This window comes from Felis catus, chromosome B3, assembly GCF_018350175.1.
Source record: "Felis catus isolate Fca126 chromosome B3, F.catus_Fca126_mat1.0, whole genome shotgun sequence".
Taxonomy (NCBI): domain Eukaryota; kingdom Metazoa; phylum Chordata; class Mammalia; order Carnivora; family Felidae; genus Felis; species Felis catus.
The window spans coordinates 97467824-97494339 of NC_058373.1; the positions used below are offsets into that span (position 1 = coordinate 97467824).

The 26516-nt window shown below is 35.7% G+C and overlaps 1 protein-coding gene across 3 annotated transcripts in view; it reads right to left on the minus strand.

Annotated features, from left to right (window-relative positions):
• NEMF (nuclear export mediator factor) overlaps positions 1 to 26516 on the minus strand; it is a 57179-nt gene that overhangs the window by 14593 nt on the left and 16070 nt on the right. For all 3 annotated transcript variants that reach the window (XM_045059887.1, XM_045059885.1, XM_023255673.2), the window contains 17 exons: positions 26432 to 26502; positions 26278 to 26353; positions 25831 to 25893; positions 24396 to 24473; positions 24048 to 24256; positions 23601 to 23792; positions 23225 to 23288; positions 20538 to 20626; positions 13577 to 13680; positions 12125 to 12187; positions 5789 to 5901; positions 4284 to 4341; positions 3812 to 3870; positions 3603 to 3723; positions 1681 to 1960; positions 910 to 952; positions 714 to 763 (listed from right to left, as the gene is read on the minus strand). In XM_045059887.1, coding sequence (XP_044915822.1) covers positions 714 to 763; positions 910 to 952; positions 1681 to 1960; positions 3603 to 3723; positions 3812 to 3870; positions 4284 to 4341; positions 5789 to 5901; positions 12125 to 12187; positions 13577 to 13680; positions 20538 to 20626; positions 23225 to 23288; positions 23601 to 23792; positions 24048 to 24256; positions 24396 to 24473; positions 25831 to 25893; positions 26278 to 26353; positions 26432 to 26502 — 1733 coding nt within the window. The remainder of the gene's footprint in view (positions 1 to 713; positions 764 to 909; positions 953 to 1680; positions 1961 to 3602; positions 3724 to 3811; positions 3871 to 4283; positions 4342 to 5788; positions 5902 to 12124; positions 12188 to 13576; positions 13681 to 20537; positions 20627 to 23224; positions 23289 to 23600; positions 23793 to 24047; positions 24257 to 24395; positions 24474 to 25830; positions 25894 to 26277; positions 26354 to 26431; positions 26503 to 26516) is intronic.

The window sequence follows — 26516 nt, forward strand, 5'->3', positions numbered from 1 at the left end:
ACTGTATCCCTACCATATGGCTCTTTCCTGATCCAGGACTCAAAAACTTCTCGAAGGCACACATTTTATATTTTACCTCTTTGTATACTCAGTATCTAGCATAGTGCCATGTCCTCAGAGAGATCACTGAAACTGTTTCATGACTACCTTCGTAAAACAAGAAGGCCTATCGTCCACTCCACCCTAGGGTCTCTAGAGTGCTTTACTAGCTGTATAGCCTTTTTCTTTTCTTTTTTTTTTTTTTTTTAGCCCTATAGTGGGTTTTTTTCTTTTACCCTATAGTTGTTTCTTTCCTTCTGCTTCCCCCTTTCTATTTGCCTTCTGAGGCCTGCTATGTTAAAAAAAAAAAAAGAAAGAAAGAAAAAAAGTCTTTTTATTAAATAAAACTTTCCTAGTTATTTTCAAGTATTCCTGTCAATATTATCCTAGAACCAGTCAATTTAATGCACTGCAATCGCTATTGCATATATTTACGTAACAAAGGGTCTCACTCATGTTACTTTACCTATATAACTGATTGTAGTGACAGATCAGGGCTCTAAAACAGAAAAACCTATGAGAGCTGAATATTAAGAACTAAACAAGGTTTATGCTAAATCTTGGTAATTTTAATAAGGGAAGTCTTTGGAATAGCCAAGTGATCTGTCATAACTGAACTGTCGGTAAGAAAAAAAATTATATGCTTTTCAGTTAGATAACACAAATATGTTTACCTTCTTTCCTTGGCTGACAAATGTCTCCGGCTCTGTAATTTACTGTCACTCTATTAAAATTAAAACAAAAAAAACACAAGCAAATACAAACAATAACATCACTACTATTAATTTTTCAGAAAGTAAAATTAAAAAGTACAAAATTACTCATTGAGAAGAACATGATGTTCTTCACAGAACTTTGAAAACAGCTTACCATACTAGAAGATTCTTCTTTTGAAGCCAATTTCTGGAGGGACCTATGAAAACAGAACGAGGCATCTACTAGGTTGTAAAAGGCATTCATTTAAAGTCTGCAAACATTCCCATATCATACGCTTAATTACTGGCAATCCTACAAACTTTCAAACATTGACAAAATTTTAAAAAACAATCAAATTGCTCATCTCACACTTCTAAATATATTCTTAAATAGCAGACATGTATTGAACACTTACTATGTCCCAGGCACTGCCAGATTCTTTATATACAAATAATCTTCACCAAAACCCAATGAAAGGAGTAACATTCCATTTTCACAGAGAATGAAACTTAAGCTGAGACACAGAGTAAGTTACCCTATGACACCCCCTAAGACCCAATTCTGGTCAGACTCCTAAGGTGTTCCTAATTACTCCAGTGATAGAGCTTTCAGAACTATGTTATTGTTTACCTGGTGATCAATAAGACATTAAAGATTAAAACACCTATTTTTTTTTTTTAATGGAACTGCCTCTCTTACATTATTAGCATTTATATTCATTTACTTGTTTCTATTTTGACCTACTTTGGCCATTTTCATATTTACTGTATTTTTCTACACTGGGTCCTCGAAATTTCTGTACAGAGATCTACCCCCCCAATCAAACAGTAAAAAGATAGTAAGACTGTAGGACAATGGAGGGTAAAAGTACTGAAGTCAATCATGTTATTATCTTTGTAAGGATTAACTCTTCCATCATTCCTAGCTGTAATAGGTTTTAATTACCTTTGAGATTGAAGGTGGGACAAATCAATGGTAGTGTCAGGATAATTTAATGTGTCTTCGCCTTCATCCATCATTTCAGCAACAGGTTCCTGATCTTTTACCACTTCTTCAGATTCTCCTTCATCTTCCGAGCTCTCTTCCTGAATTATTTCATCATTTAGCTCATCTCCACCACTGTGAATAGTGATATCCTCCTGGTCAACCTGACTCATAAGCTCCACTTCCACAGGAGTTTCGTGTGATTCCTCTTTATCTTCGTCACTGCTACTGTCACCTCCGTCTGTAGAATCATCATTAAGAAAAGTCAGAGTGCTATCACCATAACAAACCTAGAGGATTACCTTGAAAACTTCAAAAACAATAATATTCTGTTGACTCTCTGTGTCTCCAAGACATCACCAAAAAAAAAAAAAAAAAAAAAGCCTGATCACATCCCCAAAGGGTACTCAGACAAAAAAGGATTCTCTTGTATCATGAACTGGTTGGAATAAATGCTCTCCGAGATACTTTACCACAATATCTTGGACAATGCAACCATTTCTATAATGAAAACTTTAACTTGTCTTGGTTAGGTATTTCCAAAGAGGAGGACAGGAAAAGTAATTCCATAAATTCTACTGCTGTTATTGTAATTTGCACATGAGAAGTGAAATGAGACAATACATGCAATATAATTGGCACACAGAAGGTATTCATACCTTTGCAAAAGAAACACTGTCTAGTAATAATATTACCTAATTGGCTCCCTAATAAAAGGAGATGCCATCACCATCTGACAAAGACGGTTGTGAGAATTCAGTTAAAAATAATGTAAACAGGGGGCGCCTGGGTGGCTCAGTCGGTTAAGTGGCCGACTTCGGCTCAGGTCATGATCTTGCAGTCCATGAGTTCGAGCCCCGCACTGGGCTCTGTGCTGACAGCTCGAAGCCTGGAGCCTGCTTCTGTTTCTGCGTCTCCCTCTCTCTCTGCCCCCCCCCCCCCCATTCGCACTCTGTCTCTGCCTTTCAAAAATGAATAAATGTTAAACAACAAAAAATAAAAATAAAAATAACGTAAAGAACTTTGTACAGTGTCAGAAACATTGTGAAAATTCAAAAAAATAAAATCTTGTTGGGGCGCCTGGGTGGCGCAGTCGGTTAGGCGTCCGACTTCAGCCAGGTCACGATCTCGCGGTCCGTGAGTTCGAGCCCCGCCTCGGGCTCTGGGCTGATGGCTCGGAGCCTGGAGCCTGTTTCCGATTCTGTGTCTCCCTCTCTCTCTGCCCCTCCCCCGTTCATGCTCTGTCTCTCTCTGTCCCAAAATAAATATAAAAAACGTTGAAAAAAAAATTAAAAAAAAAAAATAAAAAAAAAATAAAATCTTGTGATACAACAGTAGTCATAAATGAAGCTGCAATATTACTCCTAAAGAAGAATGACCCTAGGAAAAAGAATAACTGTAAAAGTAAAACAGTGGGCATACTTTCCCTATTCCTTTAAGGTAGGTGACTAAATTTATTCCAGCAAACACAGTTGCTCTCTACTTGAAGCAAATGTATTATTACATCAAGCCAAAGTCTCACATGAGAAATTCTACTTATTATAAATTCATCTCTGTATAAGTTCTAATTATTAAATCCAAAAGTAAATGCTCATTCACAAATACCTGAGTCTATCTTTGCTGAACACATTTACATATGACCCATTAAATACCGAAGTTTTACTACATTTGTTTACATAGTAGTTATGGTCCAATTAAATACTGTATAATTCATTAGAACAAGTATGTTTAACATTTCCAAAAACAAAATTCAGTAAAATTGACAGCAACTGTATTTTTGAAATTTCAATTATCCCAAAGTAGATACGATCTTCTAAGAATTCAGAAGCAAAACTAGACAAAAGGTAACACTATAAGCTACTTTATTAAAATCTGTAAACTACCTAGTTGTTCCATTTCTTCTGATATGAGTTCACGTGTGCAACTTGCCAATGTTTCCATGTCTTCATCCTGCACTCTGACTTTTCTTTCACCCCGATGTCTCCAAATACAAGACTCATCTACCTATGGAAATAGTTATTTTTCACTGATGAAATTTTAGGTAAGACTAAAGAAAATTAAAAAAAACATTAACAGAGAAGCTGAAGGATACCTTAAAGAGGAAACTAAACCCCATCATTAGATACGAGGGAGGAAGGAAATTCTTCTTTCCTATAAAACATAATAAAAATAAATGTTAAAAATTGTTTTTTTCCATTTTATGCTTACAAATTATCTGACACCAATGGTCACATTCATTTGGTCTTTTCTCTGTCATGAAGGAACACAGAATTTGGCATTATGTATAGGAACAGGAATTAAGAAAGAAAAAATATGAATGCTTGCTCTCATCTTTGGGTTAGTCAATCCCTGAATAATCTTTTAGAAAAAAAGGTCATGTTATATGAAAGCACATCCTCGTCAAGAAAAGTATCTATGGAGATGACATAACAAATGCTAAATCTGCCACAGCAGCACAAAATTTTCCTTATTTAATAATAGATTTCATATATGAAATCATAATAATTTCTGTTCTGAAAATATTAGTAAGTAATGGTCCTCAAACCGGTCTCCATAATCATTACCTCGTATCATGAAGCTTCCTGTTGTCAAATATTCTCCAGTTGGTGCTGTTTTAGACACCTGAGGAACACAATACCACATCATACTGTTGTCTTAAGACACGTGTTTTTAAATTTTTCACTCAAGAAAGTAAAGTCATATTTAAGTAAATAGCACCATCTCCTGAAAAGTTTATGATTTAGTAAAAATTCTCAATACTGAAATATCTCTTCAAAGACAGAAATACCATTGGCAGTAACAAAGAAAAGAAATAATGAAGGATATACTACATCAATAATTTTCAAATGCCATGGATTAGAGGCAGAACTTGTTCACACATTTCCTCTGGTTTGAGATATAATAGGAAAAATAAGAAAAGTTTAATAAAACTATATTTACTAAAATAAAACTATACTGGGGCGCCCGCCTGGGTGGCTCAGTCGATTAAGCACTTGACTTCGGCTCAGGTCATGATCTCATGGTTTGTGAGTTTGAATCCTGCATCAGGTTCTGTGCTGACAGCTCAGAGTCTGGAACCTGCCTCAGATTCTGTCTCTTTCTCTGCCCCTCCCCCACATGTGTGTGCACGCACTCTCTCTCTCTCTCTCTCAAAAATAAACAAAAAAATTAAAAAACAAACTATATTTACTAAATAAAGTCCTTTCCTAAGATACTGTTTTGGGGGTAGTAAAATAACCTTTCATTTTAGGAAATAAAATGATGTATTTAAAAATTGTATGTTATCTGCGAAACCCCCAAATCTGAGAGTACCTTTGTCATAGTTTTTGGAGGGATTAAAAGCACACTAATTTCACCATTAAAAAACCTGTTCAATGAAAGAATTAAAACCACTTTTATAACAGGTAGAAAATATAATACCAGAAATGATATTAATTTCCTGAAAACACAGTATCATAGTATAAGCAGAAAATAATGACTATAAATAGATACAAGATGAACCTAAGGGAGGATAATAGTAATGAACTCTTTATCTTGCTGTATAGCTGTAAGACCCTGTAATATATCATTATCAATTGCAATTATTGAAAATGTGAAACAGAAAATGAAGTCAAATATGGAATGAAGTATCAAGTAACAGCAATAACGACAAAGAAGGACAATTACTAAAGCCAAATGAATAAAAAACACTGGATATAACTGTTTTTCAGGAAGGGCCAAAGAGAGATCAGAAAATTCCAACAAAGATGAAGAGGAACACTCTTCATCTTATATAACTGCATAAATCATTCTCTTCCTTTAGGTGTCTGCTCAAATCTTACTTTCCTAGAAAGGCCTTCCCTGACACTACTTTCAAAACAGTAGCCCCAATCACTCTTTAGTGCCTACTCTGCTTTAAAGAAAAAACGTTATAGCACTTGTTACCAGACATTATGTATGTGTTTTTCTCCACCACCAAAATGTCGCCTCAATCAAAGTAGGTACTTTGCCTTGTTGACTTCTATACCCTCAAAATTTGGTACACAATAGCTCTTAATAAATTAAGAAAAAGGACCACAGCCCTTATTACCTGATGATGGTACACCCACCAAGCACTAGTGATAACTCGTGCATCCCAGGCAGCACTGTAGCAAAGTGCCATTGTGCCGGCTTCAGTCAAGGTCCGAGGCGGAATGGGTTCTCCTGTGATATAAACACCACAATGCTTCAGTACCCAAGTACAGAGTTTCTATACAGCAAGACCTGAAAATCACATGCAACATGATGGATTTGATCCTCTTACATCTTAAATACTGATACCACATTTTAATTTCAATATTACATAAAGTTATGATTTTTATTAACAATATATTTACAACATCACTCACATTCAGGGAAATGCAAATCAAAAACCACAATGGACTATCACCTCACACCTGTCAGAATGGCTAAAATCAAAAACACAAGAAGTGACAAGTGTTGGCAAGGATGTGGAAAAAAAGGAACCCTTGTATACTGTCGGTGGGAATGTAAACTGGTGCAGCCACTGTGGAAAAAAAGTATGGAGGTTGCTCAAAAAATTAAAAATACAACAACTATATGATCCAATAATTGTACTACTGCATATTTACCCAAAGAATACGAAAACACTAATTCAAAAGGATATATGCACCCCTATGTTTATCTCAATATTATTTACAACAGCCAAATTATGGAAGCAACCCAAGCATCCATCAATCAATGAACAGATAAAGATGTTGTGTACACACACACACACACACACACACACACAAATGAAATATTATTCAGTCATAAACAAGAATAAAATCTTGCCATTTGCAACATAGATGGATCGATCTATAGAGTACAGTGCTAAGCAAAATAAGTCAGAGAAAGACAAATACAATATAATTTTACTCATATGTGGAATTTAACAAACAAATGAACAAAAGAAAAAAAAAGAGTCCATCAAAAAACAGACTCTTAACTAAAGAGAACAAACAGATGGTTACCAGAGGGGAGCTGGGTGGGGGGATGGGTGAAATAGGTGAAGGGGATTAAGAATACACATTTATCTTAATGAGCACTGAGTAATACACAGAATTGGTGAATCACTATTGTATACCTGAAACTTACAGAACACTGTATGTTAACTATACTGGCATATTTTATGCCAGATAAAAAAATAACAATTACAAATATATATTTACAAAGCAGGTTTTTAAACAGTCTAAGTAAATAAAACAAATCAGAGAAGAAATGCCTTCTCACTTATGTCAATAACTCTAACTTCATTCCAGAAAGAATCACCTAGAAAAGCCTAGTCAAAGTTTGAATTCTTCCAGAATTACTATAAATCACCTAAATTGTCAAAATGAAGAGCATATTAATAATATATCCCTACAATTAGATTTCAAATACTTTTTAATTGGGATGTAATTCATGTACCATAAAATTCACCCTTTTAAAGTATATAATCCAATGGTCTTTAGTATATTCATAAAGCTACATAACCATTACCACTAATTCCAGAACATTTTCATTATCCCTCAAAGAAATCCTATATCCATAAATAGTCATTCTCCATTTTCCCAGCCCCTGACAATCATTAACACACTTTGTGTTTATGGATTTGCCAATTTTGGAATTTCATACCAATGGAATCATATATGTCTGGCTTCTTTCACCTAGCATAATGTTTTCAAGGCTCATCCCTGTTACAGCAATTATCAGTACTTCATCTCTTTTTAAGACTGAATAATATTCCATTGAATGGATATACAACTTGTTTATTATCAACTGATGAACATATGGGTTGTTTCTATTTCTTGCCTATTATAAATAATGCTGTTAGGAATATCTGCAAACAAGTTTAGTGTGGTCAGTTTGTCTATATAACTAGGAGTCGAACTGCTAGGTGACAAATTTTATGGTTAATGAACCACAGATTAAAAACCATAATTATTATTATGGTTAATTATTAACCATAATTAAAAACAATTTTTTTTAACGTTTATTCATTTTTGAGAGACACAGCATGAGTGGGGGAGGAGCACAGAGAGAGAGGGAGACATAGAATCTAAAGCAGGCTCCAGGCTCCGAGCTGTCAGCACAGAGCCCGATGCAGTGCTTGAACTCACTGACCGTGAGATGCTTGAACTCACTGACCGTGAGATCATGACCTGAGCTGAAGTCGGAAGCTTAACAAACTGAGTCACCCAGGTGTCCCCTATGGTCAATTTTTTGAGGAACTGCCAACTCTATTCCATAGTGGCTACATCATTTTCCATTCCCATCAGCAGCATATAAGGGTTCCAATTGCTACATCCTTCCCACACGTTTTGTCTATTTTTTTTTATTACAACTATTCTCCTGGGTGTGAAGTGGTACCTCTCTGTGGTCTTGATTTGCATTTCCCTAATGATGAATGATACTGAGGATCTTATGTGCTCACTGGCCATTCGTGTATATTTGGGAAAATATCTATTTGAATCGTTTGTCATTTAAAAACTTTTTTCCCTTTCTGTTGTTGAGTCTTAAGAGTTCTTTGGATACTGGTTGCTTAGCAGATAGATAAATGACTTGCCAGTATTTTCTCTTACTCTGTGGGTTGTCTTTTCACCTTTTTTTTTTTAAATGTTTATTTATTTTCAAGAGAGAGAGAGAGCGCCAGCGAGAGAGAGAGACAGAGTGTGAGTGGGGGAGGGGTAGAGAGAGAGGGAGACACAGAATCTGAAGCAGGCTCCAGGCTCTGATCTGTCAGCACAAAGCCCAATGTGGGGCCCAAACCCATGAACCATGAGATAATGACCTAAGCTGAAGTCTGGCACTTAACCAACTGAGCCACCCAGGCACCACCCCCCTCCCCCCCACCGTCTTTTCATTTTCTTAATAGCGTCTTTGAATTAAGGTTTTTAATTTTGATTTGTCTAATTAATCTGTTTTTCTTTGGTTACTTATGCTTTTGAAGTCTTATCTAAGAAATGACTTCCTGATTCATTATGAGATTTATGCCTTACTGTAACAGTTTTATAGTATTAGTTTTTAAGCTTACGTCTCTGATGCATTTAATTTTAATAAATGGTGTGAAGCAGGGGTCTAACTTTATTCTTTTGTACATGAATATTAGTCCAAGCACCACTTTTTGAAAACAGTATTCTATCTATCCCCATTGAATGGCTTTTATACCCTTGTGCAAAGTCTACAGACTATAAATGAGAACTCTCAATTCGCTTCAATGATTTATCGGTCCTTCCTCATACACCTTGCTGTCTTTATTACTGTTGCTTTACAGGAGGTTTTGAAATCAAGAGGTGTGAGTTCTCCAATTTTGTTCTTCATTTTAAACATGATTTGGCTGACCTGGGTGCTTTGCATTTTCATGTGAATTTTAGGATCAACTCATCAATCTTTGTTAAAAAAAAAAAAAAAAGGAAGCTGGAATTTTGACAGATTACATCAAATCTGGAGACTAATATGGGAAGTACTGCCATCAGAAAAATATTAAGACTTCCAATCCATAAACACTGAAAGTCTTTCCACTTAAGTCTTCTTTAATTTCTTTCAATGATGTTTTTTATATTTGGGGTGTATATCTTGCAACTTCTTTTTGGTGAATTTATTCATATTTTTTTAATGCTATTATAAATGGATGTTTTATTAGTTTACTTTAGTACCGTTCATTGTGAGTGCATAGAGATACAACTGACTTTTATATATCATACAAATGTATCCTGAACATTTGTAAAGTTATTAACTAATAATTTTGGGGGAATTCCTTGAGGTTTTAAACATATAAGATCATGTCATCTGCAAATGGAAATAGTTTTACTTGGTCTTTACCAATGTGGATATTTTTTATTTCTTTTTATTGCCTGTCTACTTAGAACATCCATACAAGGTTGAATAGAAGTAACAAGGATAGGAGCACCTGGTGGCTTAGGAGGTTAAGTGTTTGACTTCAGCTCAGGTCAAGATCTCATGGCTCTTGAGTTCGAGCCCCGCATCGGGCTCTGTGCTGACAGCTCAGAGCCTGGAGCCTGCTTCAGATTCTGTGTCTCGCTCTCTCTGCCCCTCCTCCACTTTTGCTGTCTCTCTCTCTCAAAAATAAATAACAAGCATCAAAAGATTATTTTTAAAAATTAAAAAAAAAAAGGGACAACAACAGACATGTTTGTCTTGTTCTGGATGTTAAGGGGAAAATTTTCAGTCTTTCACCATCAAGTATGATGTTAGCTCTGGGTTTTTCATAAAAATCCTTCACCAAGTTCAGGAGTTCCCTCATATTCCTAGTTTGTTGAGTGTTTCTATCACAAATATGTGTTGGATTATTGCCAAAAGCCTTTTCTGCATCATTGAGATGATCACATGGTTTTTGTCCTTCACCTATCAATACACTGATTAATTTTCATACATTAAATCAACCATTCCTGGGATAAACCCCTTTGTCACAGTGTACAATACAATCCTTTTAATATGCTGCTGGATTCAGTTTTTTAATATTTTGTTGAGAAATTGTGTGTGTGTTCATAAGCAACACTGGCCTATAGTTTTCAATTCTTGTGACATCTTTGATTTTGTTATGAGGGTAATACTGGGCTTAGAGAATGAGTGAGGAAGTTTTCCCATCTCTTCTATTTTTTGGAAGAGTTTGTGAAGCACTGGTATTCAATCTTCTTTAAGTTTGGTAGAATTTGCCAGTGAAGCTACCTGGGCCTGAGCAGGGTTGTTTTTTGTTTTTGTTTTTTTTTAATTTTTTTAAATTGCTATTTCAATCTCTTTACTTGTTATAGGTTTGTTTGATTTTCTATTTCTCCTTGAGTCAGTTTAGCTAGTTTGTATCTTTCTAGGAATGTGTCCATCTCTATCCAAGTTATCTAATTTGTTGCCCTACAACTGTAGGTAGCATGCCCTCACAATCCTTTTCCCCCTCAGCAAATGTAACTTCTTTTTTTTTTTATTTAAAAAAAAATTTTTTTTTTTTAACGTTTATTTATTTTTGAGACAGAGGGAGACAGAGCATGGACAAGGGAGGGACAGAGAGAGAGGGAGACACAGAATCTGAAACAGGCTCCAGGTTCTGAGCTGTCAGCACAGAGCCCGACGCGGGGCTCGAACTCACGGACCGTGAGATCATGACCTGAGCCGAAGTCGGATGCTCAACCGACTGAGCCACCCAGGCGCCCCAGCAAATGTAACTTCTAAAGTTATTTAATAAATGCTCCAGACACAGACTAGAGATGTGACTTATGTTTATCACAGTGAAAAGTTCATTCTTCATTTAAAGAAGCCATTTATGACAGGACTTCATTCTGCTGTCTTACTGCACATTCGCCACCCAGAATACTACACAAGTATTGCTAAAATGGTGTTTTATAAGAAGCAGCTAGGGCACTTTTTCTTTTAATCTTCTTGATTTCTGCAAAGTTGGCAGTAATTTCCCCTCTTGTGTTCCCAATTTTAGGAATTTGAATCTTCTCTTATTTTTTTGGTCAGTCCAGTAAAAGTTTTATTAATTTTGTTGACCTTTTTTAAAAAAACAAGTTTGGTTTCACTGATCTTCTCTATTGTTCTTCTATTCTGTTGCATTTGTTTCCACTCTAATCTTTATTAATTCCTTCTGTTCCTTACTATGGGTTCTATGCTTTTCTTTTTCTAGATCTTAATGTTACAGTTTTGTTAATGATTTGAAATGTTTCCTTTTTTATAAACATTACAGCTATAAACTTCTAAGCACTGCTTTAATTGCATCTATCATTTTGATATACTGTGTTTCATTTCACTCATCTCAAAGTATTTTCTAATACCCCCCCTATGATTTTCTCTTTGACACTGGTTATTTATGACTGTGCTGTTTAATTTCCACACATTTGTGAATTTTCCAAATTTTCCTCTAGTAGTGATTTCTAATTTCACTCCATTATGGTCAGAAAACTTACTTTGTATGATTTTAGTAGTTTTAAATTTATTAAGACTTGTCTTCTAGACTATCATATGGTTTAGCCTGGAGAACATACTAGGTGCACTTGAGAATTAGCCTACTGTTGTTAGGTGAGGATATCAGAGATTTATATTAGGTCTAGTTAACTTAAATATTTGTTCATATCTTCTATTTCCTAGTCAATCTTGTATCTAATTATTATATCCATGACTTAAAGTTAGGTATTAAAGTCCTGAAATATTATTGCTGAACTATTTCTCTCTCTGATTCTGTCAGACTTTACTTCAAGGGTATTATTCTAGGGCTCTGTTGTTGGGTGCGCATATATTTATAATAGTTATAAATATGTTGATGAATTGACCCTTTTATCATAATAGTGTCCTTTAACTCTATTAACAAATTTTGTCATATAATAAGTTTTGAATTAAAGTTTGGAATAATAAAGAGAATAAATAAAGTTTTGAATAATAAAGAGAAATATATTACCTGTTGGATTCTTAATTACACAGCTAGTAGCTCCATGAAGATCAGCATGTACATAAATGTCCCCTTAAAGACAAATGAGAAATAATACTTTAAGTCCTGTTCCTTTTTTTTTTTTTTTCTTTTTAATGGTTTTAATGGGTTCAAAATCCAAAGGGGATAAGAAGGCATATAAAGTCCATTTCCCACCCCTAGGAGATCTCTCATAGTCCTCCTTATAGGAAACAGCAATGGTAATATGGCAGATTATTAAAATGGTCAGTTCCTCTCTCCCTTGTTAGCCACACCTCTTTGCTCTGTGACCCTGAAGCTTCTCCCATCAAGTGGAGTCACTTCCCAATCTCTCGAATCTGGACCTGCCCTGTGATCTGCCTTAGCCAGAATATAGCAGCTGTGACCAAGTGCCAGTTGTCAACCTAGGTCTTAATAGGCCTTATGTGCTTCCTCCCTTTCTCTCAGAAACTTGCTGAGTTACCGTGTAAGCAAGTCTAGGCCAGCTTGCTGGAGGGTGAGAGATGAGTCATCTAGCAAATGTAAAGGTCCTAAGGACCATGGATATTTGACATGTATGATGAGCAGTCAAGAGGTCAGACTAAGGGAAGAATGGTAAGAAATGAAGAAGGAAAGAAGCCAGGAGGCTTGTAAGCCACAGTGAGGACTGTGAGTTGTATTCTATGTGTGTGCTACCAATGAATAAACAAATGAACAAACAAATGCAGGAGTGAGATCTTTCCTCTTTTGTTAAGGAAAAAGGAAAGTTCCTAACAAGTAAAATAAGCAGCCATTGCTTGCCCCAACAGTTCGTCTGGGATTTGAAACTCAAAGAAGAGAAAAACTCATACTGCCCCAACACAAGCTGAGCTCACAGAGAACAAAGCTACAGAAGAGAGAGACCATGCCCTAAGTACCATGGAATACCATGCTCCCTGCTGCTTTCTTTTCTGGTCTGGGATCTGCAGTGGATATCAGATTAGTTCTGATTATTGGTTTCTGATACCCACACTGAAGGTTTAGCCACAGCGAGGTGGCTGTTATCAGCAAAGAAAAATAAATGAGAAGACTTACATACACCACAGGGCTTAAGTTCTTTTTCTAAATATGGAAAAAAAAGTTACAAACTTCCGCACTAAAAAAACAAGCCTTTAAAAATTTGATCCACACTAACTTTGGAGGACTGAAAGCTATTTTGTTATAATGTAGAAGAGAATCAAAAGTCCAACACTGCAGATTAGCTCACCATTACTACTTTAGGAATATTCACTTAAAATGAAGATTAAGTGTCAAAATGCATATTCAACAAACCATAAACCATCAAGATAAACTCCTTCTACCAATTAAACCTGTCATAGAAGATGAAAATCTACATCTAATACTGAAATAATTGATCCAATTATATGACAAAATTCTTTAAAATTTTTATCTTACCTAAAAAAATTTTTTTTAAATCTTACCTACCTGTTGTCAAGTATCTTTTCACAATCATTTCATTCTGTTGCTGATCTCTTCCACCTATAATTAAATAGTTCTCTGAGCTAACGAACCACAGAAATTTCTCAAACCTACCAAATTGAAAGAAAAAAAGTTAACATTCTTTTGCTTTATAGTCACCTGAATTCACATCCTTTTTGCAAACAAAATTCCAAGACGCTATCCTACCTTGTAGGTTAAGACAACTTGATGGTTTAATTTATTAAAGCATCAAACTGAATTTTATTGAAATCTTATCATACAAATTGGCCAAGGATATTCTTGTAAGAGTCTTAGAAGTAATTAAATTCTATGTTTGAAAATATGTTCTCTCCTTATCTCCCTCTCATATAGTCCCTTCTTAAACTCAAGGATAACATAACAATGAGTTACACAAAGCAATAACATACAATGTCACATGGTCCCTAGGTTTAGTTTTCTTTCAGTGGGGCACTGGCTAACTTTTGAGGCCACAAGTAAGAAAGAAGTTTTCTCACTGTGTCCTGAATCAACTGAATACTTACATATATGGTATTCTTTATACTTTTATACTTCTAAAAGTAATTTTTGCTCTATAAAACTAACTTTTCTCAAAAGAAAAAAGTAATTTGCTTTTCATGATTAATACATACCATCATGATAAAAAGTAAAGAGTATATATTTGTATAACATTTAGAAAACGACAAAACAGAGGTGAACAGAAATATTTTCTATATTACATATGACTATTTCTTTGACTTAATCTACAATTTAAAAACTTCTGATTAAAAATGACAAATTAAGCACTGGCATTAAACTCCCTTTTAACACCCAAAATATAATAGCACAAGTACTGTGCTCCTGTTTTCTCATCTGATTTTTTATTAATACATATACATGGTTCAGAAATGTTTTAAATCAGACAAAAAAGGTATAGTTTAAGATCCTGCATCCCCTTTCAGTTCTCATTAACAATATCAAACAGAAGTCCACTGTTACTAGCTTTCTGTATATCCCTCTCCAGAGTTTCTTTATACGTATAAAAGCTTTAAAAAATGCTTATTCTAGGGGCGCCTGGGTGGTGCAGTCGGTTAAGCGTCCGACTTCAGCCAGGTCACGATCTCGCGGTCCGTGAGCTCGAGCCCCGCGTCGGGCTCTGGGCTGATGGCTCAGAGCCTGGAGCCTGTTTCCGATTCTGTGTCTCCCTCTCTCTCTGCCCCTTCCCCGTTCATGCTTTGTCTCTCTCTGTCCCAAAAATAAATAAACGTTGAAAAAAAAAATTAAAAAAAAAAAATGCTTATTCTAAACCTTTTCTTTTAAACACAACACACACTATTCTGCAAACTGCTTTCTTTTTTTCACTTAAAAATGTTTTCTTGGAGCACCTAGCTGGCTCAGTTGATGAAGCATGCGACTCTTGATCTCGGGGTTGTGTTCGAGTTCCACACCGGGTATAGACATTACTTAAAATCTTTTTTTTTTTTAATTTAAAAAAAATTTTTTTTAACATTTATTTATTTTCGAGAGACAGAGCATGAGCCGGGGAGGGGCAGAGAGAGAGAGAGGAGACACAGAATCCGAAGCAGGCTGCAGGCTCTAAGTAAGCTGTCAGCACAGAGCCTGATGCAGGGCTCGAACCCACAAACTGTAAGATCATGACCTGAGCCGAAGTCGGATGCTCAACCGACTCAGCCACCCAGGCGGCCCAACATTACTTAAAATCTTAAAAAAGTCATCTTCATTGTTGAATGGATGTACTATACTTATTTAACAATTCTTCTATTGATGGTAGAGAGGTTTCTAAAACAACATAAATGCACAAGTACAAAGACAATGAGAAACGTAAGGATGTATTTCTAATTATTTTAGTAAAGGAACATAACAGGAAAAAAAAAATCAGGAGGAGGCAAAAAGACAAAGAATAAAGAACAAAATAGAAAGCAAACAGTAGGGGCACCTGGGTGGCTTAGTCGATTAAGGGTGAGACTCTTGGTTTCAGCTCAGGTCATGATCTCATGGTTCAGGAGTTTGAGCCCTGCATTGGTTACATGCTTACTGCAAGGAGCCTGCTTGGGATTCTCTCTCCCTCTCTCTCTCTCTGCCCCTCCCCCCACCTCTCTCTCTCTCTCTCTCTCTCTCTCTCTCAAAATAAATAATCTCAAAAAAAAAAAAAAAGAAAAAGACAGCAAATAATAAAATGGATAGATTTAAACCCAAATATATCAGAAATTGCATTAAATGTAGTCAATTCTCCAGATTAAATGTAAAGACTGTCAGACTGGAAAATGATATATACACTCCTTTAAAATATTAAAATATAAGGATATAAAAGGATTGAAATAGAATGATGGAAAAAGATTTATCATGCAAGCACTAACCAAAGAAAGTTGATGTAGTTTTAATATCTCACAGAGAAGGGAAAAAGAAGTTAGAAGTTAAAGGAACATCTGATTACAGTTAATAAAAGGCTCAATTCTGCAGGAAGACATACAGCTTTGTATTTATACTGCCTCATATATATAAAGCAAAAAATGGCCGAAATAAAAGGAGAATGACACAAGTGCACAAGTATGTGATCTTTTATTTATTAAAAAATAATTTTTTTAATGTTTATTTATTTTTTGAGAGAGGGAGAGAGACAGCATGAGTAGTGGAGGGGCAGAGAGAGAGGGAGACACAGAATCCGAGGCAAGCTCCAGGCTCTGAGCTGTCAGCACAGAGCCCTACACGGGGCTGGAACTCACGAACCATGACATCATGACCTGAGCTGAAGTCGGACATTTAACTGACTGAGCCACCCAGGTGCCCTTATTTATTTAAAAAAAATTTTTTTTAAATTTTTTTTTTTTTTTGAGAGAGAGAGACCAAGTATGAACGGGGGAGGGGCAGAAAGAGTGGGAGACACAGAATCTGAAGCAGGCTCCAGGCTCTGAGCTATTAGCACAGTTCAAATAGGTCTTGAACTCGTGAACCGTGAGATCATGACCTGAGCCAAAGCTGGACACTTAACCAATTGAGCCACTGAGGTGCCCCACAATTATGTGATTTTTAACAAAACTCTCAGTAATTAAGAAAACAATCACTAAAAAAAGAATTAGTGGGGGTGGCTGGATGGCTCAGTTGGTTAAATGTCTAACTCTTGATTTTCGGCTCTGTGCTGATATCATGCAGCCTGCTTGGGATTCTCTTTCCCTCTCTCAGCTCTCACACTCTCTCTCTCTAAATAAATAAACACTTTTTTAAAAAATTAGTAAAGATGCTAAAGATTTGAAAAACATGATTGATGGATGTGATCTAATTAATATTTAGAGAGATGCACTCAACAACTATACAACAAACACTCTTTTAAACTATATGTGAAACATTTGTAAATAAAGTGGACCATAAATATGCTGGACCATGAAGCAAGTTTCAACAACATATGTCAAAGGGTTGAGATAATTCAGAATGCTATCTCTGAACATTATGCAAATTAAGCTAGAAAGCAATGACAAAAATATAACCAAAAATCTTCATAGGTTTGGAAATTAATAAACATTACTTTTATTTTTTTTATTTATTTTTATTTTTTTTAATTTTTTTCCGACGTTTTTATTTATTTTTGGGACAGAGAGAGACAGAGCATGAACGGGGGAGGGGCAGAGAGAGAGGGAGACACAGAATCAGAAACAGGCTCCAGGCTCTGAGTCATCAGCCCAGAGCCTGACGCGGGGCTCGAACTCACGGACCGCGAGATCGTGACCTGGCTGAAGTCGGATGCTTAACCGACTGCGCCACCCAGGCGCCCCTAAACATTACTTTTAAATAAGGCATGGGTGAAGAAATCACAATGTAAATTAGAACACATTTTGACATGAAAGATAATGAAAATAGTATATAACAAAACTTTTTAGACACAGTTAAAGCCAGATTTAAAGGGAAATTTACTGCCTTAAATACTTATCAGAAAAGAAGAGAAGCTGGGAGAAAAAAAGCAATATACCAAATTTCCATCTCAAGAAATCATAAAGGGATATACAAATGAATCTCAAAGAAAAACAGAAAGAGAAAAATAATAAAACAGAGAGCACAGATATAATAGAGGAGATCAACAGTTAAAACTGGTTCTTTTTTTTAAGCTTATTTATTTTTGAGAGAGAACGCACTCGTGCGCAAGAAGAGCATAAGCAGGGGAGGGGCAGAGAGACAGGGAGAGACAGAATCCCAAGCAGGCTCCATGCTACCAGTGCAGAGCCTGATGCAGAGCTGGGTCTCACAACCATGAGATCATGACCCGAGCCCAAATCAAGAGTTGGATGCTTATTAACTGACTAAGCCACCCAGGTGTCCCAAGAACTTCTGAGACATGAAAATTACAAGTCAATCCTATTCATCAATAGAGATGTGAGAAAAAGAAAGGAAAGAGAGAGAAGAGCAACAAAATTTTTAAAAATGGAAAAACCAAGGGACAAGTGATCAGGCTCAAGAAGCTGAATCCCAGGCTGACAATGGAAAAAGCCAAGAAACAAATCAACCTACACTGTGTAACCCATAAAAAACTTAAAAACAGCACAATGTACTGCTAGAAATAGGTTAAGCTGGGGTTAAAAAAAGGAAAAAAGTTCCAGCTGTGAACATGGTAGTAGCTGCTCCTTCCACATCCTAACAGAAAGCCAGAAGTTAATGTTCTATAAAGTGTACGAAAAGGATCTTCAAATTAGGGGAAATGTGGCACAGTTGTAAGTAGGAGAAACATATGTAAAACAGCAATTTAGTAAATGTATGCATTACTGGGTACTAAGCCTCTGCAACCTATTATTCCCATTGGGCTTCCAAAATGCTGACAACCAGCTCTTCACTTTCCAAGCAGGGGAAAAACAAAAAACAAAAAACAAAAAACAAAAAACACCTTTCCTGAATAATGAGACCAGCTGAGAAGGAAAAAAGCTAAACACAGTGAGAATTCCACACAAAATAGCCCCCATACATCATTTTATAAGCCTAACCTCCCACAGAGAACTTCCAATCAGCATTTTCATGCTCTACTATAAAATGTGAACAGACAATACGAACAGACAATTAAGGATCACAAGACAGTAATAAACGTCCTTAACAAAAGCTGAAGACAAACCCAACAAATAAAAGAATATTAAAAAAAACAAACAAAAAACCAAGGGGTGCCTGGTGGCTCAGTTGGTTTAGCGTCCGACTTCAGGTGAGGTCATGATCTCGCAGTTCATGGGTTCGAGCCCTGCATCAGGCTCTGTGCTGACAGCTCAGAGCCTGCAGCCTGCTTCAGATTCTGTGCCTCCCTCTCTCTCTCTGCCCCTCCCCTGCTTGCACTCTTTCACTCTCTCTCTCAAAAATAAATAAACATAAAAAACAAACCAAAAACCAGCAAGAAAAGAATACTTTTAAATAAAAATACATCAAAACTACTCTGATTATAAAGAACTTGAGCAAAAGTTTTTAAAAAGTAACAAAAAAACAAAAACACTTAAAAATTCAGTGGAAGGACTGAAAGATAAAGGAAATCTCTCAGAATGTAGAACAAAAGGATTAAAGTTGAAAAATAGAAAATGCAAAAAAATTGGAGGACCATCCAAGGAGTCCCATATTAAAATTTTTTTTTTTTATGTTTATTTATTTTTGAGAGAGAGACAGTGAGAGCCAAGTGGAGTTGGGGTAGAGAGAGAGGGAGACAGAATCTGAAGCAGGCTCCAGGCTCTGAGCTATCAGCACAGAGCCCGGCGAAGGGCTCGAACTCACAAACCGCGAGATCACACTGTGAGCCAAATTTGGATGCTTAATTCGACTGAGCCACCCAGGCGCTCCCAAGGAGTTCCATATTTAATAAATAAGACTTCCAGAAGAAACCAAACCAAAAAAAAAAAAAATCCGTAAGAAATATTTCAAGAAAATTTATCAGAACTGAAAGATTCCAAATTAAGAGACTCAGAGTATTCAGCCTAATAGATTAAAACATCCTTGCCAACCTACATCATTGTGAAAATTTGGAAAACTGAGAGGAAAAAAATTAAGATCTACAAGTTTACAGAAAGGCAAAAACAAATTTTCAATAAAATATAAACTATCAAAATGACATCAGACTTCTGAAGATCAAATTTGAAAGCTAATGCAATGAACAATGACTTTAAACCTTTTCAAATCAGAATTCTATCAGCCGCACAATTAAATAAAACAATTTTTTTTTACATATCAAAAACTTCAAAAGCTTTACATCCTATACACGCCTTCTTATGTAGCTTCTAGAGTACACATTCCATCAACTAAGAAAAGAAGTAGGAGATTCAGGACAGAGAATCCAACACGGAGAAAGGTAAAGAGAACTTCCAGAATAAAATAAAATGAAATCTTAAGATCTTTAGGGTAACCAATTTAGAACAAAGTAGGTCAAAATCTCAGGAGAGACTTCTGCAAGATACGGATAGAATTCCAATGTGTCTGAACACACCTGGAAGAGGAAGGTAAATGAAACAAGACAATTACCACCTTCACGAAGACAAAAAGCTGAGCAGGGAAGGAAAAGAAACAGTGTTATATGACTCAGCTGTGACTACAATAAAATATTACTGTATATTAATGCTGGATATCTACCTTGACAAATTTATGTCCCTTTACTGGGAGGCTGGCTGGTGTGTATCTGTGTAATGGAGCACCAAATGGAAAGAATAAAATCTTCATCTTCCATAGTGGGAAGTCATTGACAGAGTATAAAACAGAAATACCAAGAAGCAGCAATATAAGCACATTACTAAGAGGAAAGGAGGTAAATACCAAAACAATTAGCTAAAAGAGCTAAAAATAGTTTCCATAAGAGAAGAGGCAACAGGACTAGGGGTAAAATACTGCAAGGCTACTGGTTTTTGCAACAAGCTTTGTAGAACTGCTTGATTTTTCTAAACAATGTACATGTATAATTTTAATTAAAAAACAAAAAAACTATATTTTTAAAAGGTAGAACACTTACCAGTATACTTTTCTTGCTTTCTGAATAGAGGTAACTGTTTGGACTTCTTTTAACGTTTGCTTTGTTTTTTTTTCTGCTGATTTAAATGCCTATTTATAAGAAAAAAGTTTTTAAATAATTTGTTGACAATGTATTTAAATAGCACTAAGTAAATAAGACAAGAAATTATTTTTAAACGTCACAAAATGGCAACTATTTACATACATACACCATATACACACAAAATAAAGATTTGTGCCTTAAATATTAAAATAATTTAAGTCAAAGGTTAATGTATACAAATATTTGCTCAAGACCTACAAATTTTAAAAAGTTTCATTTGTTAACAGATACTGAGTATCTATCATATGATAGGTTCTGGGCTAGATGCTGGGACACAATAGTGAATAAGAGGAAGTTCTCACTCTCACCCTACTAGAGGGTCGAGGAGAAGACATGAATGTCAAACACATAATCATTCAAATAAACATGTTAAGTGCTTCTAAGGATGCTATGAGAATATAACAAGAGAACCTAACTTATAAATGCTTATGGTCAAAGAAGGTATTTCTAAGGAAATGGCATTTAGGCTGAAGTCTGAAGGGTAAATGGCATTATCAAGGCAAAGAATAGGAAGAGCACTATAAGCAAAAAGAAAAGGCCAACTTCACCAAGAAAGTAGTGATTACACAGTAAAATGTCAAGAAATGAGGTTGGAGAGAGAGATAGAAGACAAGTCATGAGGGCTACTCATTTAACAGATACACATATTTTTAATGTTTATTTATTTTTGAGAGAGAGCATGCGTGAGCAAGTGAAGGAGGGGTTGGGGGGTGGGGGTGGTGGTGGACAGAGGATCTGAAGTAGGCTCTGTGCTGACAGCAGAGAGCCCCATGCCAGGCTCAAACTCACCAACTATGAGATCATGAACTGACACGAAGTTGGACCAAAGTCGGATGCTTAACCAACTGAGACTCCCAGGCACCCCTCATTTAACAGATATTAATGTTACTATGTTCAAGGCAATATTCTAGGGGCTGGGACAAAGCAATGAACAAAACAAAGATCTTACTTTCATACAATCTACATTCTAGAGGAAAGACAGATCAACATATGTTGGGAGGGGTGTTTTTTAAGAAGAAAAATAAAGCAGAATAAGAGGGAGTGGCTGAGGGTACTACTATTCTTTTTTAATGTTTATTTGAGAGAGAGAGAGAGAGAGAGAGAGAGAGAGAGAGAGAGAGAGAGAGGACACCAGCAGGGGAGGGGCAGAGAGAGGGAGAGAGAGAATCCCAAGCTGGTTCCATGCTGCCAGTGCAGAGCCTGATGCAGGGCTCAAACTCATGAACCATGAAATCATGACCTAAGCAGAATCAAGAGTTGGCCCCTTAACCAACTAAGCTTACTAAGTAGTACTACTTTTAGTAAATATGGTCAAAAAGGCCTGTCTGGGGCATCTGGGTGGCTCAGTTGGCTAAGTGTCTGACTTTGGCGCAAGTCATGATCCTGCGCCTCGTGAGTTCAAGCCCCACATTGGGCTCTCTGCTATCAGCTCTGAACCAGCTTTGGTTCCTGTCTCCTACTCTCTCTGCCCCTCCCCAGCTCGTACTTTCTCTGTCTCAAATATAAATAATAACATCAAATAAAGGGGCACCTGGGTGGCTCAGTCGGTTAAGTGTCTGACTTCAGCTCAGGTCATACTCTCACCATTTGTGCATTCGAGCCTGCATCAGGCTCTGTGCTGATAGCTCAGAGCCTGGAGCCTGCTTTAGATTCTGTGTCTCCCTCTCCCTCTGCCCCTCTGCCACTCAAGCTCGCTCGCTCTCTCTCTCTCTCTCTCTCAAAAATAAATAAACATTAAAAGAAATTTTTTTAAACATCAAAAAAAATTTTTTTTAAACATCAAAAAAAATTTTTTTTAAAGAAAGGCCTCTCTGATAAAGTCTCATTTTAGTAAATATGCCAATGAATGGAAGGATCAAACCATGGAAACTTTAAGGGAAAAACATTCTCTGTAGAAAGAGCAACAAACACAAATGCCCCGAGAAGGCAGCATGCATCACTGTTACAGGAACACCTAAGATCCCAGTGTCGCTGAAAAGAGTGTAGCAAGAGGAATGCAGGTGATTAAATTGGAGGGGAGTGGATCAGGTAGGACCTTATAGGGCAGGAGAAGGGCTTTGACCTGTCTTGATAAGATGGGAAGCAAATGGATTTTGAACAAAGAGAAATAACTTCATTTTTTATTTAAAAGGATCACTATGGCTACTGTTTGAAGAACAGACTGTAGGGGGGGAAGGGTAGAAGGCAGAGACCCAAGAAGAGGCTACTGTTACAGTCTATGTGAACAGAAATGACAGGGGCCGGGATTATTGAGAAGTGGTCAGACTCTGGTTATACTCTACAAAAGACCTACAAGGATTTGCTGATGGACTGGATATAATTTATGAGAGAAAAGCCTAGGATGACTCCAATACTTTTAACTCAAGCAAAGGGAAAAAGGAAGGTGCTATTTATAGCATGGGGAAGACTGGGGAAGGAGCAGGTTTGGGGAAGAAAATAAACACTGGAAATACATATAATTACAGCAAAATTAAGTTTGAAAGTTATTTCTGAATTAGAAAACCTCATTTAAACGAAATAATTAAAGCCACTCATTTAAAGCAGAGAAAAAACAATTCACATTCACTCTAAGAAATAGTAAGTACCTTCTCAGCAGCTTCAACGGTCTTTTGTGTTTTCTTAGCAGCATACCTCTTGTGATCATAGTATCTAGAAAAATGCATTTCTCTTAATTTTAAGTAAAATTAAGCTATTAAAATTTTAAGTAAAATTAAGCTATTCTTTAGCTTTCTATTTATGTTACTTCTAATTTTACACATTCAAATCATATGGAACAAATTTTGCGCATTATACAACTTTGTTTTGTATGTTTTGAAAACAAAGTTGTATAATGCACAAAGTAAGATTTTAAAAAGTGTTTTCACCCCAAAGCACATACATACGTAATATATATACATATATTATCCTTATTATCCTGATTTATTGCAGATATTTTACTTACAATTCATACTTAAGACTTACTTTTTGGCATTGGCATATGCTGACAAGCTGAGATCAACATCAACAAGTAATGGCCTATTTTTTTGAGGCTTCTGCAGCTGTTTATTCTTTTGCTTTTTCTTTTTTCCTTTTGGTGCTTCGGTTTCATTTTTTTCAACAGTGATGTCACCATCAACATCGTCATCTTCCTCCTCTGATAACAAGTATGGATTTCTATTAAAAATATTCAATAGTATTTCACTAATGTCAATGACATCACTTTTTTATTTTCAATTTTTTTCCTCAATGAAATTATAAAGTTATTTGCAGTATTTAAACAGTTGCATTATTTTAATGTAAATAATGTTTTTTCTGTACTTCAAGGATAAACTTCCAAATACAAAAGAAAAAATTTTAAATGAATACAGTGAACAATTAAACAGCAAAATAAAAACAAGCATTAACTGCTTAACTAAGAATCAAACTCACCTTAGTAGCATTGTAACATGGTTTGTTTGTAGTTTTAATTCTTTAATTGCACTTGCAACAGGGTCTCCTTGAGCTTGGGCTTCTTTCACAATTAACCCAATTTCTGTCCAATCTATCTGGTTGGCTAAAGCACTTCGAACAACCTGAATAGCTCTGTCAACTATCTGTAGGTTCATTTCTATGAGCTCTCCTTTAAGTTTGTCTATTTCCTTAAGAAACAAAAACAGTTACTGTAATACCATGTTAAAGTTATGTTTTTAGTTTTTATTTTAATTCCACTTAGTTAACATACAATGTTTTATTTAAAGTTACCATTTTTGAAATCTGGGAAAAAGCTAAACAGAATACCTGAGCCTGTTGAAGAGCTTCTAATCTGTTTTCGTGATCCTTCCGGACGTTATCTAATTTCTTCAATGCTTGTTTTTCCTTTTGTGGGCAAAACATATTTTTTAAAAATTAGTTTTCTTCTGCCTTCTGCACCTTTCCTCTCTTACATCCTGAAACTCTCCCTCCTCCACTTCAACCCCACAATGCTGTCTGAGGTTCCTGCAGTCCAACACCCAGGTCTACCCCACCCCAAAGTGTTTCAAGCTCCCAAATTACCTCTCCCCACTACCTACTTCCCATTCCCTATATAGGAATGTATTTTGACTACAAGACATTTTCTTCTTATCACATAACTGTAAAGTTTTAGGGAAATGCATTCTTAAAGAACACAAATTACCAAAAGAGCTTCTTTTTAAGTTATTGCTGCTTTTAATTTTCTCAGTATTATTTCTACAGAGTACTCTTTTTCTTAAATTAATGCCACAAAGTCTCACAGTAGCTAATTTACCTTCTATATAGCATTTTAGCATTTATCATTTGCATTTCAAGGTTATTGATTTGAGGCAAATTTTCTAACACTAGTAACAGAATCATCAGTTAATGAAGGTTTGAATCATGGGATGTAGTATTTAAAAGATTTGAATCGTAAGAATGGTGACTATTAAAAGAACACACAGTGATTACTAAAATAATTCATGAATATTCTGATGCACATAAAAACATGCAATCCAATGTTACTGCTAAATATGTTTACTAGCTAAAGTGCTGCCACCGTGTGGCAGGCACACTATTTAATTCACTCAACCCACCAGCTTTGAAATTGTGCTGTTAATTTTTTAAACAGAGGGGAGGGCACAGAGATTCATATAATTCCAAACTTTTGCACACGTACTTCAAGAATTTATTAATATTTTTGAAAAATTAAATCCTCTTCAAATCAAGAGTGACTGTGGCTAATTTCTAAAACAACTCTGTGGCAATGCTCCAAAATCATGGTCAAATGTACCGAGAAACAGAGCATATTAAAACTTCCTGTGGAGTTTGAAAGCCCACTTAGAATAAAACCCAGTTTAATGAAAAATACACTTATTTGTACAGAAAGAACGTTTCCCTTTTTTTTGGCCTACTTAAAAATCTCCTTGGAATAATGTTCCCTTAACAGCAAAGGTCGAAAAGCTTTGGGTTGCTGTAATAACCCATATTATACTAGGGAATAAATAATAGGACTCACCTTCCCATTGTATTTTCCATTTTAGAGAATATCTTACATACAGATGGAACAAATGAGGGAATGCTTTTCAACAATGAGATCTCCCCTGGACCATTATCAGTGAGCCAAGGGATAAGGGCATTCCCATACTACTGCTGAAACGTCACCAATTCCTATATGAAAGCATCGTCTACACAGCAAATCACACCAAGCCTAGTTAGTTTAATGTTTTTTACAATACCATACCTGTTGTAAAGCTTTTAAATCTATTTTCTGACCTTCTATCTTGGAATAAAATTCATCCACGGCCTTATTTAAAAAACAGAAAAAGACAGTAACTGGTTAAAAAAAAAAACAAAAAAACAGGGTCTCTACTTCAACTTAGATACACAGAATTTTAGAGTCCATTTTGTTTCATAACACTACCCAAAGAACTTGAACGGATTCCCAGGAAATGTATTATACAGCTCAAAGGGCCAAAAATCAAATTAAGTTCAAACCTTTGGTCCTTCATCTTGAAATAAAGTGACAATAAAAATTTCCAACAGTTTTTATTTGTGACTGCAATGATCTTTAATGCTCAGATACAGTGATTGTAAACCAAAAATATTTTTAATTTATCAATCAAATCAAGTTGGTATTAATTTAATAACTCATACTAACTGGTCAAAAAAACAGAATTGGAAAACCCACCTTGTCAAATGATTCAAATTCTATATATGGACATTGTGAATGTTGAGAAAACAAGAAAGGATGAAATTCCTCATACCTGCAAAACATATTTATTATATCATTCAAGAACATTAATAAATATCCAAAGTAAACTGACTCATGCCTATATGCTTACGTGAGTATGTCTTCAGTTGGTTTATCGACTTCCAAGCTTGGTTTTATTTCTCTTTTCTGAATGATGTACCCCTACAAAAATCCAA